Source organism: Nerophis ophidion, linkage group LG08, assembly GCF_033978795.1.
Source record: "Nerophis ophidion isolate RoL-2023_Sa linkage group LG08, RoL_Noph_v1.0, whole genome shotgun sequence".
In the NCBI taxonomy this organism is placed as follows: domain Eukaryota; kingdom Metazoa; phylum Chordata; class Actinopteri; order Syngnathiformes; family Syngnathidae; genus Nerophis; species Nerophis ophidion.
The window spans coordinates 64,997,163-65,015,489 of record NC_084618.1 but is presented as its reverse complement, the minus strand read 5'-3'; the positions used below and the strand labels follow the sequence as shown (position 1 = coordinate 65,015,489).

The window sequence follows — 18,327 nt, the reverse complement described above, 5'->3', positions numbered from 1 at the left end:
GCAGGCCAGACTTATTATTAAACTTGGGACAATTCGCGGTACCGACTGAATACGCCGGCAGGCCACACTAGGCCCCCGGGCTGTAACATGGACACCTTGTTATATAGGGTGATATCTTGACTATTATTCAGTAAGTCAAGATATCACCCTTGCAGAGTGCTTAAAATATTCTTGCATCAACCATTTTTTTCATAATATCTCTTCGCAAGGTAAAATACTGTAGAATTTGGATATGTTTTCGAGTAGTCAGAGAGCAATTTGTATAGCGATTCACTGAAATTGACTCGACACAAGTTACCAACTAGAAAGAGATGCGGATGCATGAATGTTACCAGCACTAAGAAGCTGCGGTTCAGTGAGGCAAATCCATCATGTACAGCATGTGACATTGTGATGTAGGGCTGGACAAATAATCAGTTTTAAATCACAATTGCGACTTCTGATGATCCTAAAATTATTTTAACCGTAAAAATATGATTCAGCCGTGTAACATGCATGCCTAAAAATACGATTGAGCCGTGTAACATGCATGCAAAGTCCTGAGCTTGTAGAGGTGAAACAGATGAGGGGTAAATGAGTGGAGAGAAGAAAAAACGACTACATTTACTAAAAGTTTGGGATCTCATCATGGTTGCTACTTTTAATTTGACTCAGCGCCAAGTATGCCTAATCAATAATCACTGAACTCAACAAAAAAAGTAAGGCCTTTTCCCGTTGATGTAACCGTGGACCAAATTACAGAATTGGCCGCTAAAACCCACTGTTAAACACAGAATGTCGGGGAAATTGACATAAATGTGACTGAAATGCTGTCACTGTGAGGAGAAGGAACATGTGTTTGACCTGAACTAAACAATGTTGAGACAGCCACTTGAAACAGCGACTGAAGTACAAAGCTTAAGCTAGCAAGAACAATCCGTAGACCAACACATCTCATCTGCCTGTGTTGTTGTGAACGACATCATCAATGTAAGATCAATGTACAAACAGGACAGCGGTTGCAACTTAAGAGGCTTGTGCTCCCTCCACCCCCCAAAACAACCTCAAGTCGTTTCTACATTTCAATCTCAGAAGAGCAGAACAATTCCACCCTTTACAATAACAGCGCTGTGCGCAACATCCCGTCTGAGAGCGCTAACAAAAGGTTTCAAAAAAGTATCTAACAGAAGCATAAAGTACTTTAAGCGCTTACTGAATCATTTACACAATTATGCTTTGACTTAAAATACTGGGCAAAATTGGCCAAAGATGTATCGCATCAAATAATGTGAAGATTTTTGCATTTGATAACATATTTTATTAAATTTTATTTATAACACAAAAAGCACACTCAATGGTGGTAAAATAAGTGTAAAAGGTAAAAAACGAAACCATTTTTTTTTTCATATTGTTGTTGGGGGTTTTTCTGTTATTATTGTTGTCATTATTTCTTTATTTGTGGCTTATTCGTTATTAATTCATATCCAGTTGTTCTTTTGAAATAGATTTAAAGTTGAGTTTGTTGTTATAGCAAAATTCATGTTTTCAAGTTAATGAATATTCGTGTTATTAATCGAGATTTCAATTTCAATCAAAAATAACCTGGATTTTTTTTTTTCCATAATCGTCCAGCCCTATTGTGAAGCATAGCAGCATGGCCGCCCCTGAAGTGCTTTTTCAACAAAAAGGAGCCCAAACACGCCTCCAAGATGATCAAGTGTCGACTCAAACCCAATTGAGCCTCCTTTTCAAAGTGTCAAACATCCACCAGTGATTGGGGAGTAGAAGAAGATTCTAGTAGCAACCCATGCAGCTCTGATTAAATCCATGTCCAAAAGGATTAAGCAGTGCTTGATAAACACGAAATATTCCCACTGAGGACACAATTTGGACATGTCCACTGTGAGGTGTAGTCAATAGTGTTGCCAGCTGTTTTGAGTAATAATGCATGTAAGTTAATGACAAAAATTAAGACACATGCTGAAGGTGTGCAATTTAGTGATGATCCAAATTAGGATTGTCAGGCCTTGGTGGATGTTTGTGCTTTTCTGAGCGTACTATGCCCGAGTAACACTTAACTTTCCAAGACCTGTGCAACACACCTGTGGTTTAGGCAGACTTTTCTTGACTCGATTGAGAGTCTTGCGGTTGTAGGCGTCGCCGCTAAGCCGCACCCTCACAACTCCCAAGTCCAAGGGGTCCACGATGATCTGGGGGTACGCATGCAGAACCTCCTGTGGAAGAGAAACCATGCAGGGAATTAAACAAAAGTAGTATGAGTGAGGGCATCAGTGACAGGCCTGAAGGACACCTCAGAGCAGATTTTACCTGATGCTGAGAGCTCATGCTGACTCTCCTTAACAACCTCCGCTTCTGTTCGCTGAGGATGCTGTCGATCTTCCTCATGGGGGGCAGATAAAGCTCATCTGGCACCCAGACAAGGTAGAGGTGATATCATTAATAACACCAGCCGACATGCTTGTCATTCTTTTAAATGATGGCATTTCTCAGACATGTCGGTCAATATTTAAAGCAGCTCGAAAGGATCATTGTTAGTAAGTAGGATTATACAGAAACTAGCTCAGTGGGTAGGGCAAGGGCTAAGGAAAAATGCTATCTGTGTTGGCCCTGCGATAAGGTGGCGACTTGTCCATGGTATACCCTGCCCTCCGCCCAAGTGCAGCTGGGGCAGGCTCCAGCACCCTCGAGACCCCGAAATGAACAAATGGTAGAAAATGGATGGATGGCTGGATGGATAGCTGCAAGAAAATTTACCAAAGGTTTCTATCTCTTAGATGCCTTACCTCCCTGGCCGACTCAATATGCTCCAAATATGTTGTTGTGAAGCTGAAAGAGTCCGTGCCTTGTAATTTTGTGAACACATGCTTGCCAACAGTCTTATACCGGTCTGGAAGGGCTGTTTCATGTACTTACGATCAGGCAAGCGGTGAAATCCCACATTCTTCACCACTGACAGCGATTGATAATCTAATACTATGAATTCCATTAGTTTACCACGAATGCCGACTCCATGTCTGGGTTCTCGTGAAAACGTTTCTTTCAGCTGGAACGGATCTGTCAGTTTGTTTTTGTTCCGCCTCATTAGCTTTAGTCGCGGTAACTTCATTGTGTGTGTCCGCATGGCGGTCTTTCTAGTGCTTGCATAAATTGTTTGTATTTAAATGTCCTACCCCGCAAAACAGAAATATTGTAAAGTTTAAATGTTTGCATTGGTAGCGCAGTCCTCCATTGAGCCTTTGGTCTTCTCTTTGGCGTACCACTAGATTGAGCCCGCGTACCACTACAATTTGAGAATCACTGGGGTATAAGAATAGAGTAATTCTGTTAAAAAGAGGAAATCAGGGATTCCTGATAATAGCAGCTGCTGTTTACCAAATAACAAGCAAACACAGTCCTTTTGACTATAATAACATCAGAACATCAAGCGTCTCACACACTTAGCTGAAGTCATTAATTTTTCAAATAGATCTTCTAAAATGTCAGAAAAAGTACATGAGTAATAACAAACTAATCGTGACATATGCAAACCCATATGCGGAAGTGACACTTTCAAAGTAAAAGGTTTATAAATAGTCTTTTGCAAGAAAAAAGTGCACAAATCTGTGGAATTCTTAACATGTAGCACCAAATCTATTTGGGGCAATTGAAATTGATCTGTGGCAAATAAATGAATGTATGGGAAACAATGTAGGTACAGTAATTTGTTGCGTTAATTTGCTATTTAAAAAGGAGCTTTCTATGAAGGTGTAATATTTGCTGCTGATCTCTGAGGATTTTTCCACTTTCACCACATCTGTGCTTTGTTTAGTTAGAGGAGTTCTCACCGTCTGTGTCCTCCAAGGCTTGGATCATGTCAGGGTCCAGGGCTGTGCTGACGAGCATTTCCACGTAGCTGCGGAACATTTCCCTCATGGCTCGGTTGTTCACGCCCCCTTTCACGGGCACTGTGTGGTGGAGGAAGTCAACTTCAATCAACACGAGAAAACTTTCAGCTATTTGAAAGACATAATATTAACTTATCTTACTTTCATTCTCACTAGCGGCTTCATCCGAGGAGTCTGAGTCAGAGGAGGAGGGAGCTTCCTTCAGCCACTTCTTTCTCTTCTTAGGGGGAGGTTCGGCTTTCACCTTAGCCGCTTTGGACTTTGGTGTTCGCTCAGGTTTGTCTTTCCTCTCTGGTGCTTTCCTTTCATCCTTGGCTCTCCCGCGTTCTGTGGTGCGTTTCTCCGCTTTGTCCTCAGACGGCTGCACTCGCTTGTCCTTGTCTTTATCCACCTCGCCCTCCTTCTCCTTGGACTTGGCCACCACAGCTGAGACCTCCTTTTTCTCCAGTAGTTCCTTTGCCGGTGGCGTGCTCGTTCTTGTTTTCTCCTTCGGCTCCTTCTCCCGCTGGTTGGGCGGGGTCAATCGTTCCTCTTTTGGTGGCGCTTGGTTTGATGGAGGAGAAGCCATTCTGGGGAAAGACTGGCGCCTATGGCACATTGACAAATTATATTAAACGTCAAATACAGAACAAACGGCAGTATTACCCACGATTAAACCGGTTTTACTTCATTGTTGCTCGGTGGTCCAAATGAGTCTAATTAGAAAATTTATCAAGATATACCTGAGAGCAGGTGTGTTTCGACGCCACGGCCTTCGAGAGCAGACTCTGACGTAGTCCTTCTTGTTGACATTCTCCAAAAACTTGACATATATGCGCTGGTATCGTCTTTTGGCATCTCCGAAGTAGCCAAGATACTAAAATAAAAATAAAAAAACTCTTACAGTATGTCCCACTCTGACTGCTAATCTACTAACGAAAATACCGTTGATGTGGGCAGCTTCCTTACATTGCTTGTGGCACAGAACTGTCTCTGTCCATCTTTGATCTCTGGGCTGAACTTCTGCAGCAAGGCTTTCTGCACCCTCCAGATAGGTGGAGGCTCCCGGCCAGTCTGCAGGGCCAACTGTGTGCAAAAAGTGTGTATACATCTGTGAGGGGTTTAGATCTCAAGAGGAAATTTATAAAAGAGAGCTCACATTCTCCGCCTAAATACCTTGAGTGTTCGAATGTCCTCTACCCGCACCACAAACTCATCCCTCTCTCTGAAGATGCCCTCCCCGCCGCTCTCGCTCTCATCCTCCTCGCTCTCTCCGGCAATGGCTGCATCCTCTTGCTTCTGAGCCAGGTGCAAAGAGGTGAGCTTCGGAGGTGGTCGCTCTTCTTCGGGAGAAGCTGGGGACTCTGGGGAGGGTGTGGGAGACTCCTTCTGCGGAGAAGCTTGTGCGGGAGGAGGAGAAGTGGCAGAAGGGGGCGGAGAAGTAGCAGGCAAAGGGAGAGTAGCAGTCAAGGGAGGTGGAGGAGTCAGAGATTTTGCAGCAACGGGACTCGGAGGCTTGGAGTGCTCTCTTTGTTCCTCCGGTGGTGGAGGAGGAGATGAGGGAAGAGAAAGAGGAGGAAGAGGGGAAGGAGACGAGGAAGATGAAGCAGGAGATGGTGGGATGGAGAGAGGTTCGGGGGTTGCTGCTGCAGGAGTAATCTCCGGCAGGGACACTGGAAAGAATGAGATCAAGGCTCAGGACCACGTGACAGATCAATAGAACACCACAATGTATTTAAAACATGAACATAATTAGACAGCCTATTTAAGAAGACACAGGCTGCCTGATTTAATGATATGCTAACTGTTGATGTAATTGAAAACAAAAACCTTGAGACAGTGTGGTAAATACAGGCTGGCATCTGTTAATGCTAGAAAAAAATTAATTTGAGCTAATCCTAAAAAAAAAAAAGGCATGTAATCAAAAATAATAGATTCATAATAATGCAAACTGCATACAATTCCTCTTACGAATGTTGCCTGCCTGTTTACATATATGGTAATCTTTCATGTTGCCCATGAATGTATCTTTGAATAGTATTAGGCTTCTATGACAGCATCTTGGAGTAGTTCTGTACTATATTTGTTTGTTTCACTTTATTTCATATATCGTGTGTGTACATTAGCTAACACTAATCGGATATTGCTAAATAAATGGAGATTGGCTTACCTTCAAGCTTAGGAGCACCAAGAGTCTCCAGCTGAGGTTCTCTCTCCTCCATCATATCATTCTCCTCATTCTCTCTAGTACTCCTCTCCTGCTCATTCTCCCCCTCATTACTCTCATCCATGTTTTCGTCCTCTGACTGGAGGATGCCAGGTTCATCGGGCTGGAGTTGTGCATGGGGTGTATGCATGGCAGGCTGAGGGCTAAGGGTAGGGGGCGGCAATGTGGGTGTCAGAGGGGAGTGTGAAGACTGCGGCGGAGGAGGAGGTAACGAGGGATGGATGTTGGCTGTAAGCTGAGGAGTGTCGTACAGGGCGGAAATGGCTGAGGAGATGCTCTTCTGGAGGTCCTGATTCTTTCCGACGGAGTCCTCCTCATCAGAGGAAAACGAAGGCAGAGTCTCCAGGTTCCGCTTCAACTCGTCCTCCAAGCGCTTAGGGCTGGGGCAGCTGCCCAGGGCAAGACCGCCATTCCCTTCGCTGTCCCCAAAAGGTGGTGGCGGCGGGGGCGGTGGAGGCACCGGGGATAGTGGGCGCAGACCGCCTGATTTGCAAGGGGAGGTTTCACCATTGTCAGGTTCCATCCCGGGGGAAATATCCAAGCCTGGGGGTCTCTTCCCGGTCTTGAGGAAGTCTAAGAAAGAAGCGACTAAGCCAGCCTTGGACTCAGAATCCTTCTCATCACCCTAGAAATGACACATAGACTCAGCTGAAATTGCTCAAAAAATAAACAAATAAAGATGCTTAACATGGCATTGTCATCCAGAAGCTCTTACCCTTTCCTCCAAACCGTCCCCAGCTATTCCTTCATTCATCATCAGGCTTTTCTGCTTGTTTTTGTCCTGCATCCTGGTGCTCTCAGTGCTGCATGGACCAGGACTGAGTCCAAGCGAGGGTGCTGACCCAACTGAGCCATCAGACAAAGCGGGGTCTGTGCCAGACAGAGAGTCTGTCCTCAGCAAGGAATCGGAGGAGGACATGGGAATTGGCAACTTGATCTATAACAAATAGAAAAAATATATATAATTAATTTTTTGGGCATATTTTTGCAGCTTTTACAGAGGCTGCTAACTTTCCAGGGTGTTGTAAACATTACATTCCTCCCCGGCTTTTACCACGTAATGACGTAAACTACACCCGTCGTTAACAAACACATACATGCATTAGCTACTAACATTAGCTATCATTTATTGTATTGCTTGTATCCCGTCACGTGACTTCTTCACGAAAGTGAAAAGCAGTGGTCAACCGAGCCAAGATGCAAGTGGCCTAGAGCTTCCTGCAAAATATGAGCAAAAAAAATCAAACTATGCAATGCACTAGATCCCTATACTTTATCAAAAAACGATTTGTCGATTGATGTCAATGATTATGCATCAGTGAAGTTCCCAGACATATCGAACTGTCTTGTGCTTCAGACGTCATTCAACACGACAAAACAAATGAAAACTTGAAAAAGCACAGGTCACACAAAGAGCACATACAAATAAGTTGTATGCACACGCAAAGAAGTTGTAGGCAAAACTTCTTTGTGTGTGGCTGGGTCAAGGTAATGGGTATCAAGACTCTCCCACATAAGTCATGCATAATTTTTGCTCAGCTAAGGTTGCATTTCACGATTCATCTCTGCGTCTTGCGAGGACGCGTCCATGTAAACAAACAGCACCCAACAACTGACACCAGTGACTGCATATCTATTTGACAAAGTAACAATTATAAATTGATTGGCAACACTAAATTGGCTCTAAAATGTGAATGTAAGTGTGAATGTTGTCTGTCTAGCTGTGTTGGCCCTCCGATGAGATGGCGACTTGTCCAAAATGTAACCCGCCTTCCGCCCGATTGTAGCTGAGATAGGCCCCAGCGCCCCCCGCGACTCCCAAGGGAATAAGCGGTAGGAAAATGGATGGATGGATCACCATATTTAAATTTTGTCCTGTAGTCATTATACTCTGACACATTTAACAAGAGGGGAGATGTGGAAGTACCTTTCCTGACAAGGTATCATTGACCCCGACTTTTTTAGTTTCGGTTTGTTGAAATTAAAATACTAACAAAATCAAGATAATACGTCAATGAGAAATACTAATCAAGTAAAGTATAATAAACAAACCTTTAACAAAGTGGTCACTGCAAACTTGTACGTTGGACTCGCTGCTCTTTTGGAGTGGAGTGGGTGCCACTTTGTCGTCGTCATTTCCTAAGATATTGCACTCTTTCACCCTTCTTGATTTACTCTCGGGGAACTCTAAAGCAACGTTTATCCTTTTCGCAATTCAAGCGGTTCGTACAGCCGAAAACAACAGCAAACATCGGGCATTTTTCTTCGACAAAGGCTAAATGACGCCTAGTACACATTGAGAACAGATACTGCTTGACCACAACACATATATAATGAGCCAGACGTGACGTCAAGTTAAGACCAAGCAAAAGCCATGCAAATTGTTAGTTGCTTCTCTTGGACTGATTTTGTGTATGCGCACGTGCACCCAGCCTGTACATGTGGACAAGACAGTGGTAAGTGACAAGCCTGAACTCCAGACAAATTTCTCAAATGAACAATCTTCATTATCAATGTAATTAGTAGTTGTGAAAAATATGTACATAGTTCTGTTAAACCACGAGTGGTAACATAAGTTAGCCAGTGGGGTCCTTTTTATATTTTAGGTTTCAAAAATGTTACTTTGAGCAAGTTGCAAACAGTCTCTTTAACTTGAAACCAATTAATCAAATCAATATAAGTCTACTGACCTTCAGAGGTGGGATAGGTTCATGCTGTTGAGATTGGTGATGAAGCTGCTGCTGCTGCTGCTGCTGCTGCTGCTGCTGCTGCTGCTGGTGGTGATGCATCTGTTCTGGCTCCTTACCGCTCATTTCCATGTACATATCCTCTCTCCGACCTCCTCTTCCCCGACTACTGCGCCCCCTTCCCCTCCCTCGTCCCTCCACATTGAATCCCCCTCCGCCGCTCACTGTTCCGGCCATTTCTCCCATCATTCCTCGCGGCGTGTAGGGCTCGGGCATGGGACGGATGCGAGGCCTGCCTCTAGGCCGCGGGGGGCCCTCCCTCTTCGGCCTAGTAGGCTTCCGACCTCTCTTTTTCGGGCCATCCTGAGGCAAAAGAGAGTGTGCCCCCATTGATGGGTAGCCAGATGAGTGGTAGAAGTCAATGTCGCCCATTAAAGGGCTGAGAGACCCACTGCCTGCCCCTCCTTTTCTGCAGCTGGACACCAAGTCTGGAAGAAGGTCAGGAATCCGGCGACTGTTCAACCTGATGTCAGCTGGCTGGTCAGCTTTATCCTCGTCATCTTCAAATTCATACTCTTGAGCATAACTTTTCTTCGGCAGTGTGTTAGGGTCTCTGCGCTCCTTCAGGAGATGGAAGGAGCTAGACTTGAGGAGCTTCTTCGGACGAGATGAGCAGAAAATCGGAGACTGGAGGCCGCCAGAACTTGCCCCTGTGCTGGTTCCTCCGGGCCCAGATGACATCTTTGCACCAGGTGTGTTAGGTCCAGCAGTATTAGGGCCCATACCCATAGGTGGGCCCTGGGACTGAATTAAACCCAGTTGTTCAGTATTAACTGTGGAAGGCAGTTCATGGGTTTTAAGGGAGTCAAGATCCAGAGTCATTGTGTTGTTGCTAGGCTCTTGCAGGCTGTGACAGTATGGCTCATAACCCTGATCTCCATGATGACCCATCATATCATAGCCAGAGCCATTACCTGCCCCAGGTCCACCTCCACTCTGTCCAGCTTTCATGGAGCCCAGACCCTCTTGCCCAGTGTGGCTTTCATTCATCTCCTCCTGACCGGGTCCTGCACCACCAGCACAGCTTGACTTGTAGTCCTCTGCACAAAACATGTCTTCCATGCCTGGAAAAAAGGAGCGGTCCTCATCCTGGAGAAGGGCGTCAGGAAAGCAGATGGACGTGAGGGGAACAAAGCGGTTATTTTGTTGGTTCTGGTCTGTTTTCTCCACCGGACTAACAGTGTCAAACTGGTGCTGTTCTGAGCGCTGTTGGTCCAGCTGGCTCTGCTGGGGGGTGAGCTGTGATGGTAGGGGCTGCTGCGAATCAGTTTGGGATTGGGAATGGGCTGTGGCAGAGGGAGGGGGTATATGGTGAGGGTGTGGAGTTTGTGGTTGGGCATGAGGGTGGTGAGGATGGCCTTGTTGGTGTTGAGAACTGGGGTGTTGCTGTTGCGGGTGGTGCTGTGAAAGGTGGTGCATGTGGGAAGGTGTGGACATGCCGATTTCCGGCTCGGAGAGGAAAGAGTGAAGTTCTGAGGCCGTGTGGGGCGCTTGGTGATGGTGAGACGGGTGCTGCCTCTGTTGCTGCTCTTGCTGTCTGTGGCGCTCGCTGCTTCCTCCGCTTCTTCCCCCACTACGTCTGTCCTCTGCAATGGCTACATCAGCACTGGATGTCTGGGAAAGAGAGCGCTCCAGCATGTCTAAAGAAGAAACCACTGAGCTTTGTTTGCCCTGTTCATGTTGATGTGAAGAGGGTCCATGGTTATAATGGGCAGCTGCCACCTCCAAAGCTTGCGACTGGAGTTGAAGTTGGAGCTGAGTAGTTTGGGACTGAGCTTGAGCCTGATGCTTGTTAGAGCCAAGTCGTCCACCAGCACTTTCCATTGCAGCTTGCTGCTGGCTGATGGAGTGCTGCTGTTGGGAATGAGAGTCAATCTTGTGGTGCTGCTGATGCTGCGAGTGGGAGTCCATTTTAGGGTGTTGCTGATGTGATGGGAGGGTGTCCATTTTATGGTGCTGTTGGTGTTGCCGGTGTGTGTCCATCTTGTGGTGCTGTGGATGAGGCTCCAGTTTGTTGCGTGTTGTATGGGACAGCACGGACTGGAGGAGGTGTGGCGACTGGTGGGACTGATCCGTGGGGGAATCCATAAGAGAAGCAGCGTTTTGAGGCTGTGGATGCTGTGGCTGAATTTCTGGTGTTTTTCGATGATAAGAGATTTCGGCACGCTCCTTTTTCTGTAATTCCATCTGGGAATGGGGTGGTATCTGCGAATGTGAAGACACGTGTTGATTATGTGAGGAGTGCTGGGGACCAAGTGAGTGTTGCGTATAAGGGTCCCCTCGCCCGTAGTGGACGACTGAGCCTAAGTTGTCATGGTGAAGAAGATGAGAGTGTACTTGTTCAGCACTGCCTCGGCCTCCACTATTCCTGGTGCTCCCAGCGGGTCTCTCGTTCCTCTGCTGCTGTTGGTGATGATGCTGTTGTTGTTGTTGTTGATGTTGCTGTTGCTGTTGCTGCTGTTTCTTCAATGAAATCTCCAGCTGACCCTCCAGCCCGGAGATTGAGCCTGCAGAAGCTGCATTGCTAACTCCAGCAGAGGATGTGGCGCTGTGGGTGCGTATGACACTCTGAGGATGGTACCTTTCCTCAGAAGACTTTCCCATGTCATAGCTAAGGCCTTTGCCTGCATCAGTTGTCGGTGGAGCTGACTGAGACTGCGTTTGCTGAGATGTCTGTTGGGGCTGTTGTTGGGGGTGGTGGTGAGAAGCCTGGGGAGCAGGACTCGCTTGTGCCTGCAGCAAGTGCTGGATCAAGAACTCATCGTCATCATCTACTTCCTCTTGGGATCTCTGAGAACCAACCCCGAGCATTGAAGTTTCAGCCTTTGTTTTGGAGGTGGTGGGGTGATAGGATTGAGGTTGAGAGTTGGGACCTCTGGTGTCAGGGTAGCCCTGTGGGGAGCTTAGGAAGGTCGGTGAGAGGACGGATGATATGTATTTATTAGAACCAGCACCTCCGGGAGATTGCGTGGGACATGCAGGCACAGGAGAGTGCAACCCTGGGCGGATGATGCCCGAGTTTCCAGATGGGGAGGGACTAGAATCTGGAATATGATAAGACCCTCCCCCGCTACCTCCTCCACCTCTCTCACTGGTCATACCATTTCCTGCTCCACCTCCTGACCCCGAGTTTCCACTTGCAGCACCACTGCTGCTTCCTCCCCCAGATGCTCCACTACCTGATGAACCGCTTGACCTTAGAAGCGCAGGGGAATGTCCTGGGGCACTGTAGCCCAGTGATGGGCTTCCGGCTCCCCCGAGAGAGGAAGGAAGTGATCCATATGCAGAATCAGCTCCATATATGTCAGTCGAGTAGGATTGACTTCGCCCTCCTAAACTTCCATAACCTTTTGCCCCAGTACCTGAGCTCAGGTCCTGGGCCTGTGGGGAACTGAAGCCTCCATAAGACTGAGCCAGGTGAGAAGTTGGGGGCTGATTTGGAGAGTATGACTGAGTCTGCTGTTGGGGTGGGGTTTGACCAGTAAGAGCAGAGGTGGGGGTCTTCACAGGAGGAACGGGAGAACCATAGCCCGACAGGCAGGATTTGGGGAGTGATTGAGGTGTTGAGGTGGTGGTAGGAGGAGGCTGTTGCTGTTGAGTGGGTGGGGGAGGGGGAGCAGATTGAGGGGGAGGTTGTTGCCTTGGGGGGGCAGCACTTGAGCTGGAGGTTGGGATTGAGTTTGAAGGGTGAGCCCCAGGGGTGGCCGAAGAAGATGAGGAAGATGAAGAGGTAGAGGATGCAGAAGGGGGCGTCAGAGGAGTTCTTGAGGACGATGCCGAACTGGCAGATGAGTAGCCACTGCTGGAGCTGCTTTTGGTGCCTTTCCCGGCAGAGGAAGAAGAGGAGGATGATGAAGAATATGGAGGCTGGATGATTGGTCGATATTGCTCTGTACGAGAGGAGGCCTTGTGGTCAGACGAGGGGCTCTGGTCACCCAGCGGGCTGCATGACAGTCCAGCATGTCTGTGATGGGTGGCTATTTGTTGGTACCCTGCCCCCCCACAGCTGAGGTAGTGCTGCAGGGAGTGGGCAGCGGAAGATGAGAGTTGCGACTGCGTTGGCGTTGGCCGCTGGTAGTGCTTGATAACGCTATCCTGTCTGGGCACAGCCCTCTCCTGAGCCGAATTAGACTGAGACTGGGACTGAGCTTGGGGCTGGGCGGAGGAGAATACTGAGGCATTATACAGCTGGGAGGACTGATCCTGGAGCTGTGATGACAGCAGGTTGAACTGGTGCGATTGCAGGTGCCTGGCAGAGGAACCCTGGGCTGATGTTGCACCCGTAGGATCTTGGCTGCCCCTGTAGGCGGCTGCTGCAGCCCCCTGTGAGGACAGGAGTCTGTCAAAACCCAGACTGGACTGGGAGGGAGCCTTTATGTGGAGTAAGGGGTCATGTGGGGAGAGCAGACCGTTGGATGTGGGGCTAAACGTGGGCGTGTCCTGGAGGGAAAGGGATGCACCAGGGAAGGAGCGACTGGAAAAGGATGCTGGGTGCTGATAGGCTGAGAGAGCGGAGGAGGAAGGGAAGGAGCCAGAGCCAGGAAGGGCTCCAGAAATAAATAATTCTGGAGGAGCCGACGTGTGCATCGCTGTTTTGGGGGGGGACAAAAGAAAAATTACTCAAAAGAATTCTTCTAGCCATTCACTAAATGCAAACAAGAATCATCATCTTGAAAGAAAAACAATGACCAGCCACTCTACGATTCCTGCAGAAAGATAATAGCACCAACAGGAGGTTCTTTAAATGTCATATTGACAGTGGGGTCTGTTTGAATGTCAACACATGAGGGAAGATGTAACACAGGCCCACCTGTCTGCCAGGATGGTGTGCGGAACTGCGAGAGTAGGGAGGAGGCAGAAGGGGGAGCCTGGGGACCTCGGGACTCCAGCGCTGAAATCAGATTCATGACGGAGGCATCGGGGGCTGAGGGGCTGGCGTGGTGCAGGCCAGTGTCAAACAGCCCAGACAGACCTTTGAGAAGGAAACACAGTCCTGTTAGACATGCATTTTAGTATTAAAAGAAGTGTGAACTGCAACTATGAAATGCAATAGCAATTTAGCAGACTTTATGCAAGTCACAGGGGCGAGGAGAAGAATGAGTGTCAGTCACACACAGAGTTCAAGATATGATCCCTTCTTAATACTGAGATAAGAATAACTGTTAAAGTTCTACTGACATAATCCATTTCTCACAGTTCCATTTTTTACTAGAAGCTGCTTTCTCTGATCTGTCGTCGATCAATTATCTCATTACTTGGATATTATAAATATTATATATTGTATTAATTAAAGATTTAATCCTAAATTGCTATATTTCATAATCAAGTCCAGCGTTGTAATGCATAACTTTTTTTTTCTGAAGCCTTCGGCTGAATCCAATAATGCTCTGCACGTTTTTCCAGCAAACGTCTCTAGCAAGGACCTGCCCAGCCACCCCATAATTCATTCCTGGGTCAGGGGGGGGGCCTAATGTTGGTGACACGGGTAGGTATGACATTTTATCTCACCCAAACTCCGTCCAGCTGCTCCCCAAGCCCCGCCTTGGCCGGAGCTCCCTGGGTGGTGATTGGTGGCATAGCCCTGCAGAGGGTGTGGGGTGGCGTAGGCTTGGCGGTGGAGGAGCTCCGATTCAGGGTGGGATGATCTGGAACTCCCATAGACAAGACTGGGAGGAAGAAGAGCGGTGGATAGTGAAGTGTCATTAATTTCAGAGGACATTTACATAAAAAAACATGAGCTGCTCTTAAAAAATGTGACCCCCCCCCAACACACACAGAGAGAGGGTGGCCTCTTCCTGCAAAATTGCATGTCTTGCAACATCACATAATCAATAAATTACAACAATAGTCAATATCAAGAGCCAATGCACATTTTGCATATCAACTAAATCCAACAGCTTGTCTAGAACATGACATGCATGAAGTGAACATGAATTGCTTGCAGCTCACATGCGTGACCGGCTGACCATTTTTGAACATGCTAGCAATTGTGCTTGCCTCTCAGCACAGACAGCAAAGCAGACACAAGGCCTTGCTGTTAATGAGTGCGAGGGGCTGCATTTCGGGCAGGAAATAAATCATTGGGGGGGATATTCGTGCAGATTAGTGCAGCGCTCTTGATTAACAGACGAGACTAGCTATTTATTTGTCAGCTCCCATTGATTACGGTGATGTGGCTAACAGCTGGACGGTGTAAAAAAATCAGCCGAGCGCCGTGCATATATCAGCAACTCTCGCAGGAGCACACATCGCATCCTTAAGAAGCACAATAGCTTCCTAGGTTGAGGGTAGCCGGGCAGAGATGAGCTACAAGCGTGTAGCTAAGTGATGCTAGCAGGCCGCAATTGACTTCCGTGCGCTGCAAAGCTAGCTCGGTATGCTAACGTGGAGGTAACACGGGTCTTTTTTTTTTTAAACCGTATCATCTTCAACGTTATCCTTGTCACATCATCAGGTTGCACTGAGATCCACGTTACGAATAGGATGCAGTGTTATATGGCACGATTTCATTATGCAAATGAGCAAATCGTCTCCAATCAGCCAGGCAAATGCAGCAAAAATGTGGACATTTTGACAAAAATCGACCACATTTACCCTTGTTTTTGGTTTTACGATTATACAGTAATACACACTCCCGTTGGAGTATGTCATGGGAAGAGTGGGGGCTACTGTGGAGCTTTTTTGCAGCATTATATCAATCCTATCAACGCAGTACATTTATTTATTTATCAGAGCATGTCCGGGCCTGCACAAACTGGAGGGGGAGAAAAAGCTGTGGAGACACCCCCACCATCTCCCCATCCAGGCATCCACCTAAAAAGCCACTGTCTGTCAATCACATTCAATTCAAAATCCCCCTCAACCTTTTTTTTTTTTCCTCCTTTCTCCACCCCGCCCACCCCCACGACACGCACACACCGCGTCCATTGCTGTGGATAATGTTATTACTATGCAACTGTTTGGATGACAATGCATCCGCGGAGTGTGAAGCCCAATGGCGACAATTTGTTTACCCGGTGCCCCCCGTGCATGCGCGCATTGTCTGGCCGCCCCCCCGATGCCTCCTCCTTACCTTGCTTTGGCCGATCGCTCGTAACTCCATCCTGCTCCAGCGCCCAAATCGCCGAACCCTGTTCCCGGGTAATTTCTATCCATCTATGTGGGGGTACAACCGTGTGCGATGCGTCGTCGCAAGGAGGGGAGAATCCAAACCAGTCTTTCCCGTGCGCTCGCTTTCAGGCTATTTTCCCCGGTTTCATAAGCAAGTCCTCAGGAGTGGAAAAGAGCATATTGAAAGAGAAATGGAGGGGAGGAGGAGAAAGCTGGATGAAAAAAGAGGGGGGTCTACGGGGTTATAATCCAAGCGCCTCGATAAAACACGCTCTTCTTCATGTTCCTGCCTTTTGCATCATTCCCACGAAGCGAGTCCAAAAGCAGTCCGGCTCATGATGAAGATGTCGCGGATTTGGCCGCCAATGCGTGAATTCCTGATAAACATTTGATTTTGAACGCGTCCCCCTTTTTTTTTTTTCCTCCGCTCCTTCGATGCCTCCTCCCCTTTCTTTAGGGCTAGTTTCGGCTACGCCGAGCTAGCGTCCGTGAAAATTATCGCAACGCGCCAGGCACACCGACCGGGCGACTCACCCAGACAAGGAGAAATCCCTAATTCAAATGTTTGTCCTTTCCATGCAAATAACAAGCGCCATTACCGCCACTAGCACACCCCTCCTTCTCTGCTAGCATGCTAGCAGCAGATGCTAGCTGTCAGCAACGACGTATATCAATAAAAGCGGCCTTATTTCCCTTAACTTCTCGTGTCTATGCCTTCCTCTTGTAGTCAAACGAGACACTCGCACGCCGAGAACGCGACCGTAGGAATGAAAAAATACCCCGTAAAGGAAGAAGGCCGCGTTTTTTTCTCATATGTATCGAAACACATTTTCATCCGGAGACGCCATTTTTGAAGGCGGCTGTCCGTCCGCCCCTCTGCTTTTCTCGCAAGGCTCCCTCTTGCTCCGTGTCCGCGCTGACCACCCCTACGCTCCCCGGGAACGTCTGCTAACCAACCCGGCTTGCTTTTTCTACTTGTCCCTTAATTGTTCTGCGCAACTAACTTGAAAAAAAAAACACAAACACGGAAACTCGGCACGCCGTGACGTTGTTAGAATACCGCAAGTAGGGAAATCTGTGCTAATTCACAACCTAATGTTTCCTGTAACACTTCCCCCGCCAAGACCACACATGCATCTGTTTTATTAAAATCACCTACAAATAGTTATGTGTTGATTTTATTAATACTTCATGTACTGCACAGTGTTTATTTTAATTCAACATCCAGCGTCTGTCTGCTCGGCTCCCCCTGCGGTTCAAACATGCACCAGTAGATGGCACACGCCGCACTGGAGCAGGACGACAGAGGTACTGCACATACTCACTCACTGGTCATAACATTAGGAACACCTGCACACTATAATAACCTGACCTAATGACCTAATACAGTGGATCTCAACCTTTCTTTAGTGATGTACCCTCTGTGAACATTTTTTTAATTCAAGTACCCCCTAATCAGAGCAAAGCAATTTTGGTTGAAAAAAAACAGATAAAGAAGTAAAATACAGCACTATGTCATCAGTTTCTGGTTTATTAAATTGTATAACAGTGCAAAATATTGCTCATTTGTAGTGGTCTTTCTTGAACTATTTGGTAAAAAAGATATACAAATAACTAAAAACTTTTTGAAAAATAAACAAGTGATTCAATTGCACAACTTGCACTGAGCCTAGTCTATAAAATCCGCTACACCTCCCTGATACCGAAGTACATGTCAAACTACTTCCTTAACGTAAATGACCGCCATAACCACAACACCAGGGGGAGCTCCACAAACTGCGTTAAACCCAGATTTTGATCTAACATAGGTCTTGACTCATTCTCTTTCTATGCCACATCAATGTGGAATGCACTCCCAACAGGTGTAAAAGTAAGTGCATCTCTATGCTCCTTCAAAACCACTCCAAAACAACACCTCCAGGCAACTTCAACCCTTTACTAATATCTTCCTCCATTCACATCCATCTCCCCGGATTATAAATAACATAATGTAAATAATCACATGTACTTCTATTTTATTTACTTGTTCTTCTGTTTTCTAAACTCACTATGTTCTCTGCTCGCTGTACATATCCTACCAATTAAGACCTACACTGTTTAAATGTCCACATTTCTCTGTTGATGCAATTGTTGATGACTGAAGTACAGATATCAACCAAAGCTCCTCATCCCACCCCCCGGATTGTAAATAATGTAAATAATTCAATGTATATACATTGATGATTAACCTGTGTGATGACTGTATTATGCTGATAGTATATATTTGTACCATGAATTGATTAACGTGGACCCCGACTTAAACAAGTTGAAAAACGTATTCGGTTGTCACCATTTAGTGATCAATTGTACGGAATATGTACTGAACTGTGCAATCTACTAA

At 46.8% G+C, this 18,327-nt stretch overlaps 1 protein-coding gene across 2 annotated transcripts in view; it reads right to left on the bottom strand.

Moving 5' to 3' along the window:
- prr12a (proline rich 12a) overlaps positions 1–16,967 on the bottom strand; it is a 23,112-nt gene extending 6,145 nt beyond the window's left edge. Inside the window, exons 1-13 of one of the 2 annotated variants that reach the window (XM_061909377.1) lie at positions 15,910–16,967; positions 14,346–14,503; positions 13,648–13,809; positions 8,781–13,426; positions 6,806–7,027; positions 6,034–6,715; positions 5,040–5,536; positions 4,833–4,949; positions 4,607–4,740; positions 4,026–4,471; positions 3,825–3,944; positions 2,308–2,405; positions 2,082–2,210 (exon numbers count right to left, since the gene is read on the bottom strand). In XM_061909377.1, the coding sequence (XP_061765361.1) occupies positions 2,082–2,210; positions 2,308–2,405; positions 3,825–3,944; positions 4,026–4,471; positions 4,607–4,740; positions 4,833–4,949; positions 5,040–5,536; positions 6,034–6,715; positions 6,806–7,027; positions 8,781–13,426; positions 13,648–13,809; positions 14,346–14,503; positions 15,910–15,992 (7,494 nt within the window). In that variant the 5' untranslated portion in view covers positions 15,993–16,967. Of the gene's footprint in view, positions 1–2,081; positions 2,214–2,307; positions 2,406–3,824; positions 3,945–4,025; positions 4,472–4,606; positions 4,741–4,832; positions 4,950–5,039; positions 5,537–6,033; positions 6,716–6,805; positions 7,028–8,780; positions 13,427–13,647; positions 13,810–14,345; positions 14,504–15,909 lie in introns of both variants that reach the window. The other variant, XM_061909376.1, reaches the window with a different exon arrangement.
- Positions 16,968–18,327: the final 1,360 nt, after the last annotated feature.